The 9,104-nt window shown below is 38.2% G+C and overlaps 1 protein-coding gene across 1 annotated transcript in view; it reads right to left on the reverse strand.

The window, feature by feature from the left end:
- PLCL1 (phospholipase C like 1 (inactive)) overlaps positions 1-7,787 on the reverse strand; it is a 45,164-nt gene extending 37,377 nt beyond the window's left edge. Inside the window, exon 1 of the mRNA XM_015813031.1 lies at positions 5,352-7,787. Coding sequence (XP_015668517.1) covers positions 5,352-7,772 — 2,421 coding nt within the window. The 5' untranslated portion in view covers positions 7,773-7,787. The remainder of the gene's footprint in view (positions 1-5,351) is intronic.
- Positions 7,788-9,104: the final 1,317 nt, after the last annotated feature.

The following is a 9,104-nucleotide window of genomic DNA, read 5'->3' on the forward strand; positions in this document are numbered from 1 at the left end:
AAAATATAGAGTTTGAGCGAGAGAGAGAGGGGGGGGGAGAGAAAACTTGATGAGTAATATGCCAAACCACATGTGTAAAGGAATAAAATAGAATACCTGTATTTTCCAGCGTATAAGACGACTGGGCGTATAAGACGACCCCCGACTTTTGAGAAGATTTTCAGGGTTTAGAAAGTCGTCTTATACGCCGGAAAATACGGTACCTCTGAGTTTCAGTGGTGCCGTGTCTGGGTGCTATGGAGCTGTGTAGGGCCCATGACTTCTCCACTCTTGCTTTTTTTTTGAGGAGGGGGGAAGGGAAGGCACTCAGTAAATGGTGCTCTTTTCCGACATGGTATTAGTAAGTCAGAAGACAGCCTGGCCCTTTCTATGAGAGAAGAGCTGCAGCACTGATGTAAATGAGTATCTAGCTGATTCTGAGCTTAGATTGACTTTGTTAACCCAGGACAATTGTACTGAATACCACAATAAATGAGTAATCACAAAATCAAACAAATGTGAACTGCATTTATGATTGGGCCTTAGTAATTAATCACATATTCTCTGTTATCATATCCATTTGTAATTCAGACCCAGCAGGCTGATTTCAACCCACCATCCAGTTCACGAGGAGTTTGTTTTTAACTGTATGTCAGAGAATCCAAATGCAGGGATGATGTGTAGTAGCTGGCTATAGGCTTTTGCTGATGGATTATTTGTTTAATGGGGTCTCAAATTGCACAGCCTTTCCAGATCTGGGTCTACCAAAGAATGAACTGAAGAAGTTTGAACAGAGCCATGATCTATTACAAGCTTTAACCCCTAATTCTGAGGAACACTTTTTGTTGCTTATCACAATTCAGCAGTAGGGAATTTGGCGAGATGCAGCATTCCTTTACAGACATGAGTCCTGAAAAAGCCACCTGAATTGCTTCCAGCCAACTTGGCTCTGAACCTACATTTGGCTACTATAGTTGTAATCCAGACAGAACAGAAATTGAATGGAACATCTGTGTGTATGGAACTGATTACAGCCTGTAACAGTAGAAGAGGCAACTTTCCGTTGTTTGGCAATATTAACATTTATTTTTAGTTTACAATAGGCTTCCTTTGTATAAAGAAATCCAACAATTTCCCAATAAGAATTTAAGCAAACCTCAACTTTATGGCTAAATAAAAAGAATGCTTGCAAGCCATTCTCTTCATTGACCTACAAATATTAGCAGAACATTGCTGTTTAAATGAAAATTTTAAAAGCTCATTCATTTTATGTTAATTACAACTGATGTTTTGCTGTACACAGCTTTCCCCAACTTGGAGCCTTCCAGATTTTTAGGAATTGCAATTCTCAGAATTTTCCAGGCCATCCAGCAAGCTCAATGCACTTGCTTGAGATTCTTACCACTTTCTTACATACTGGAAAAATACGTAGGGGGATTTGAAACAGATACAGACTATCCAGGCAATGCCATCCAGGTCCGGGGGCTGAGGATTTGGAGGGGACAAATACCCTTAAGCTCAACTCTACAAGACTGATCATTTTGAAATTAAGAAACGTTCATTTACAGAGATTCACCACTTTTAGTTTATGACGTGGTTGTAGTCTCTCAGAGGAACTCTGCATAATTTGAAGATCCTTCAGGGTTTTTGGATCCAGCTCAATGAACAAGTGGCAGTTATGATCACGATGGCCTTTGAATGGATCCATCTTATGTTCCAATAGCGATATTTCCTGGATTGGAAGGTCCTTCATACAGTCATATATTCTTTAGTTAACTCCTGTCCTGACTACTAGAGTATTCTACATGGGACTAGCTTTGAAAATCATTCAGAAGTTACAGCTGGTCCAGAATGCAGCAGTGGGAATAGTTATAGGCACTCCCCATTTTACACAGGTTGACTCTGTGGGCTGTGTTGGTTGCTGGTGACCTTCAAGGTGCATTTCAAGAACTTGGTTGTCACTTATAAAGCCCTTCATAACCTCAGATTTGTATTCCTATAGGATCAACTTTCTCCTGTTCTCAGATAGTAAGATTTGCCTCAGTTGAGATAGTCCAGGTGCAAACTGTAAATCAATGTCTCTTGTGAGGATCTAGGCCAGAGGTGGGGAACCTTGGCTCTTTTATGACTCATAAAAGAGCCAAGGTTCCCCACCCCTGATCTAGGCGATCTAGCTTTCTTTGGGCTGTAAGCTACTATGAAACTGCACTCCCCCTGAAGGGCATACAAGCCTGATCCAGTTATGTTTTTGTAAAGATCTAAAAATCTGGCTCTTCCAGGGGACTTGGAATAGAGTATGATCTACTCAGTGCTTTTTTTCTAAAAAAAAAAAAAAAAAAAGGTGCCGGAATTCACACACATCATACAAGCCACCTTGCCTACCCTACAAGGTTCCATCCAAAAAAGGTGCCGGAACTCCGTTCTGGGCGTTCTATGAGAAAAAAAGCCCTGGATCTACTATCTGATACTGGATTTTTGTCTTATAATTGTGACTGAATTTTGTTTGCAATTTCCCCCTCCAACATATTACTACATATTATTTCTTTAGGCTGCTTATCTATTTTTGTTATTATTGTTGTTAATCCTAAAGTGTAAGCTGCATAGAATTTCTATACTTCTGTACAACACAATATACATTGTAATGCAACATATAAAATCACTCATTATTCATATCATAACAGCATAGCTCTATCAAGATATATAATATTAAAACTGAAGAAGAAATGCCACAAAAGAAAAAAAATGGCAAAAGTTTTTTTTTCCAAGCAGAAATAAACTTATCAAAAATCAGCTGAGCCAGCCAAAAACCCTAAAAGTATTGTCTCAGCCAATACTTAAGGTGGCAGATTCTTTTAATTCTATCCAAAGTATTGGGAATAGAAGAAAGCACTTACAATAGATTCGTAATACATTTGAATTAAATCATTTTAGAGGGAGAGAGGTCAGAATCAATGAAAAACTGAACACTAAAACAACAAACCTCAAAACTTTATCATTACTTTGCAGCAGGAACTAAAGTATTCTCATTGCATCTGGCAAATGTAATAATTGTGTTTGCAGCCTTTTGAGCCAGGACTGTTGCCTCATGGGTCCCATGTATTCAGGGAGAAGGGCTGGAAGAAAATACCTGAGTACTGGAACAGCTTTGCTTGCTCAATTTGAAAATCACTACTTTACTATTTCTACTGCTGTTGTTTCTCAGTGAAAAGGAACACCTTCATTTTGGAATGATTTATTTCCAAATCCTCATCCAGACAGTATTTGATTAACACGTATAAAAAAAAGCCATCCTGGTTTCAAGAAAAAAAGTCTGTGTTATCAGTATAAAGAAGCACAGAAAATAATCTGTGCTTTAGTGGACATCAAGATTCATGTTTAGAAATGGTCCATATAACACCATTAGCATAACAATGAAATAAGATGGGGGCAAGGATATATCCTTGCTTAACTCCTGTTTGCATGCAAATTAAGGGTGTGAGAGTGGCAGAATGTTACATTTGACTGGAGTAAGATACCTTCACAGAACATAATGATTAGCTGTTATTCATGATTGCCAATAAAGGAAGAAGCTGGCTTTGCCTCAGGAAAAATTGAACAGAAATCTGTTTTCAGGTCAATTAAAAACAGCATTTTGTTTTCAAAATGTTGATGTGTTTCCCCCAAATCAAAAAGCCTCGCTTAAAACCAGTTTGTTCCACAATTAAAATCTTTTCTTGAGACAGTTAATATTCAGTTTTACATAAAAATTCTTAGCATATCATTTATTAGTAAGCATACTGGGTTAGATGTCACCCTTTTTAATGATTGCGATGGTTACAGATCATTTCCAGTCTTTGGCTGTCTCGATCTACAGAACAATACATTTTCTACCCAGAAGAATACTTCACGCTTGCATGATTTAATCCCTTACCTTCCATATTGGAAGTGAAAAGCTTTAATTGCATTCTCTTAATACAATCATTTTGTATTTGTTCTGATGCTATTATCACTACTAAGTCAGGAACGCTTATCATACGCCACTGTCTCCTCCTCTGTACTTGGTATGCAGAGTTTATATCCCCACCTCTCCTACTGTATGAATTGGTCAAATACAAAAATTAGCTGCTTCTTACTCTCCAATCTCTCACTAAAAATTTCCAGGAAAGTAGCAATGCTACCACCAGGAGTTGTGGGGCCTGGTGACCATTTAGCAGAGGGATTGCCCAGAAGAGCCTTAACAATCTGTCATGAATCTGTCTTGCTATTTGTTTTATATTATGTGTCACATTGCTATTTGTTATTTGGTCTCCAATCATAAATCACTGAAGTTTACATACTGTGGGAGACAGACAGACAGACAGACAGATAGATAGATAGATAGATAGATAGATAGATAGATAGATAGATAGATAGATAGATAGATAGATAGATAGATAGATTCAGTAACTGAACCTATTACTAATATATTTGCTCTTGTGATGGGAAATGTTCCATGACTCTTCTACAAGTAAAGCCTTGTTTTCTAAATATCTTGAAAATGAAAAATTAAGAGGAAACAGCTTATCTAAACAATTGAATTGATGCTTTAAAAAGACATTTATACGTGCAAGTCCATGTATAACTGAGAACAAGCTTGAGAAGAAGATAAAAGTTCAGAAGAGTTTAATATTACAAACTTGATTACATAAAAACAATCTCACTGTATTTAGCGGGGGTTTACTTTTAAATAAGTACAGGTTTATGATCATTTCATGGATTTATAAGTATAATAATATTCTCTGAATAGCAGTGTTCTACAATTAGTAATATTTTCTAGTTTCTAGAATTCTGAATTCATGGGACAGCACCAAATAGTATGACTTTGTCTGTCTCTTCCTCCCTCCCTCCCACTCTCTCCCTCTCTCTCTCTCTCATACACAGAATTGTATTATCCAGCACTGTATATGTGCATCCTCCCTTCCAGAAAAAATGGGAAGGCTATTATAAGAATTATATATAGAAGTGTACAAACAATGCATCTCAAATAATAGTGCAGGTTCATTGTAATCTCATTTCTCAACCACAGAGGAGCACTTAAAAAAAATAAAAACTAGCTCATTGTTGTAGAAAAATTTGGGAGAGTAAGAATAACATGGAGAAATTGGAAGCCTCCAACTTCAAGGCAAGCAAAAAAATCCTAAGCTTCAGTGTTTTGACCCTATAAAGACAGAAACTGTAGACAGGAATTTCTTTTAATTTAGCCAGTATAATCTTTACTAATGGTGATTATAATCCTAGCTATTTTTTAAAAAACCTAACAACCAGGAATAGCACTAATATTTGTATTTCATATGATAGTTTGTTAAACCAAGCTTTCAATTATGAAAATAAAAAAAAAACTCAGTTTTCCTTACCTGCATGTTCTCCCTCAGGTCAGTTGCTTCTCTCAGTGGGTGTACTGCTAGCTTAAAGATATCATCTATAATCTTAAGGCTTGTGTTCCTCAGCATAGTATAGTCTCTAGTTTTCATTCCTATTCTAGCCGTCAGCCTACGCTTTTGGGCCTTCCCTCCACCGCTCCGGTTAGTTATTGCAATGTGCACAAAAAGTGTAACATGCTCCATGATGTCCCCTACAAAGGAGCGCAGAGGTACGTGTCGATAGCCTGACTGTAAACATTCCAGGGGAATCGTATATTGGCCTATGAATTCATCACCAATATAATCATCATCCAAGACTACAAAACGGATCATGGCAAGCTCTGGCAAGTTGATCTCAAACTCAAAACTCTCGTCAAAAATAGGATTATCACTGTTCTGCTGAACAGTTTTAGTCCTCTGCTCTGTACGGTCTGCAGGAATACCATGGATTTCTAGACACACGTAAGGATCTATGACATCCCCTTTGGCACAGGCTCCTTTGGGCTTTGGAAAGTTTTGTCCACTGATGATTTTGACATGTAAAACTTGTGGGGAAGCCCCTGGGACGATGCCTTTTGTGTTTGCACTGAAGTAAGACACCTCTTCTCGCATAACAGAAGGTCGAAGGACGTAACCACAACCCCCATTCTGTAGAAACCATCCAGTATGTAAATCCATCATTGGCCCCGGTGTTTGATAATTCATTGCCACTATCTGGCAACCACAGTTCCAAAAGTCTTGTGGGTTTACATTACTGGAATCTATTCTCATGGCACTTGGATATATTCGAGACAGAAATCTCTTATTATAATTGACAAAGTCTTCTGGACATTCATTTGCAATTTTACTGGCTTCTCCTTCACTGAAGGAACACATTTCCCAATAATTCTGATTTTTCATTGAGTTCTCAAAATCCTTGAATTGCACTGATTTACATACAGTTACAAGATCAGAAAGCTCTTTGCATAGCCAGGACATTTTTGGGTCCCCTAAATATTCTTCAGACTTTCTGCGAGATATTTCAGCTTCTTCATCTTCATCTGTGATTTCTCCTTCTAATAAATCCTTACCATAAGGCAGTCTTTTTCCTTTGATAATAATCTTCATTTTCAGTTTCTCTAGAGATGGCAGATACGTTTCTGATACTAGTGGTGCATCTGTGTACAGTTTGGTCCCAAAAGTCTTCTTCATATGTTCAGCCATGATTTTCTGCTGCTGTATAGAGCAGTGGTTTTGCAAGCAGAGAATAAGAGGATACTCTGAAGAAACAAAGGCTAATTTGTTGATTACTTCAATTACATATTTAAAGGACAAAGGTGATGCCCTATTATTACAGTTACAAATGATGGGCTCATTATCTGGCCCATCACAAACATCCAGTTCGATACTTCTACAGCTCATCTTCAGTGCCCTGATATAGCCATTGATATCTGCTGGCCCTCGGACCTGGTCTTCTATCAAATAAGTATTGTGAGATGAGTTAATATAATAGTGTGATAAAGACTGGGTCATGTCTTGAACAACCTTCTTATGTGTGGTATCAAAAATATCACATTCTGGAGACAACAAATATTGTGTAAATCCATCGATTGCAAGGAAACCCTTCAACTGCCCTTCCTGTGAAAATTCATATCTACGAATGATATCGAGGCAAACGTCCTCAGTGATACCTGCAACCCCTTGCTCAGCTTCTAAAAAAAGCATAAGGTCCTTGGCATCTACATACTCTTTGTTTTTAGATATTTGTACTAGCAAAAAATAAACTTCAGGTCTTGTACAAAGCTCCGTGTATGCTTCACAAAATTCTTCTTTTGTTACACGAGTTGTTAGTTTCTCTTTGCTCCTTTGAATCTCCTTAAATTTTAATCTGATTTTGGACTCTTTTAAGGCTGGGTTCAGCTGTTTTATTAATTCTACAACTGTGTCCTCCAACATAATCCCATTGCCTTCAACATCTGCAGCTTCAAATACAGAGGTAAGCCAAGCAAACCGTGGAGTATTTTGGCTACTCTCTATCAAATCCAAACATTGCTTAGTACGAGAAACCAGGTACTGTAAACCTGATACCCAAATGTTGGCCACATCTGCTGAATTGGCAACTAAGTCTAGGGATTCATAATTTTCTCCATGAATTATGGAAAAGGCACAGTCTTCCGAAATCTGATCCACAAGTCCATTGTTTCTGAATGTTTCCGTGTTCTTCCCTAATCTGATCTCTTTAATTGCAGAAATATCAAGTTTTGCCTTCTCTGAATCCTTTTTAGAGGGTTCCCAGCGAAGTGCCTGCAAATCAGGGTCAAGAGTAAAAAATCTATTATAAATACGAGAGTTTTGTCGGACTTTTTTCAGTTCACAGCCAGCTTGCATGAAGCTGATGCAGTCACTTGCACTACTTATTTTCTTTTCTGAGGGCATGCTGCTGAAGGAGACTGTTTTCTTGCGTCCACATTTTGAGGGATCCTGTCAAGGAAAAGGAAAAAAAAGTTAATCCTGTCTGATCTCGTGACAAGCTACAAATAAAATACAAAATATAAAGGTGACAATCATAGTAAACAAAAAAAATCACAGCTGGCAACTGATATATGAACAATAGTTCATTTTTAGGCTAAGCGTTTTACCATACTGGAATCATTATTGTAGCATCACACAGATAGTCCTCAGGTTATGACAGCAATTGGGACTGGGATTGCCCTTGCTAAATAATGCAGGCATAAAGCATGACATTATGTGATTGCATCTCTTAGCAACAGCAATCCCAATCAATCCCAGCTGCCATAATAACCCCAAATCATTAAGTGGAAAGAGGCAGGAGCTCCAGGTAAGGTGACATGGAGGGGAAGGTCAGAGGAGGGCCTGGGAGAGATAGCACATGCCTTCTGCAGATGGGAGGATGCCATAGGGAGGAGAAGAAGAGAAGAGACTGGGAGAGTGTCAGCTCAGGCTGCATGCCAGCAGGAGGTTACTGTAAGTAGGAGGAAAAAGTAGGAGCAGTTTTTCAGAGTGACTTGCAACCTTCCCCCACTGGCTTCCCTATTGACTTTGCTTGTTAGAAGCTGGCATTGGAGGTCACTAATGGTGATCATGAGGCTCCCTGCAAGGGCATAATAGTGAGCTGGGCACCCAAGCATGCAGATCACGTTCAAGTGACCTTGGAGGTGCTACCATGGCCAGAACTTCAAGAACCAGTGATACCCCCATTTTTTCAGCACCATTGAAACCCTCAATGTTCACTGAAAATGGACATAAACCGAGGACTACCTATATTGAAATTAATGGGACCTATGGATTCAGGCAATATATATCGATTATACAAAGGGCAAAGAGTTAACACTGAAGCACAAATGAAATGAAGGACAGCTGGCGGGTTTAGGAACTGAAGTGTCCCATCCAAATAATTATAGTACACCTTGCTCTGTGGTTATTTGTATTTCTAATACTAAGTATTCAGTGCAGTAATTTGTTAACCAGTTATTCTACTGGCTACTAACCATATCATACCTTCCAGATGATTTTGGCTTTATCTGTATTTTGGAGAATATATTATCCATAAGGGGAAAAGGCATTTGGTATTTAGTTATGGTAGTGAGAGATAGAATTAGTGTGATTTTTGTAAAAATTGTGTTCATCATTTTATGTATGAATGTTGATTCCCAGTTTCTAACACCTACCGTAATCAATGGAAACCTGGACATCATAAATAAATACTGCATTTAAAAAGATGCAGTTTTTGAAAATAAAGTAATATTT

This window comes from Protobothrops mucrosquamatus, unplaced genomic scaffold (genome assembly GCF_001527695.2).
Source record: "Protobothrops mucrosquamatus isolate PMUCROS unplaced genomic scaffold, P.Mucros_1.0 scaffold129, whole genome shotgun sequence".
Taxonomy (NCBI): Eukaryota; Metazoa; Chordata; class Lepidosauria; order Squamata; family Viperidae; genus Protobothrops; species Protobothrops mucrosquamatus.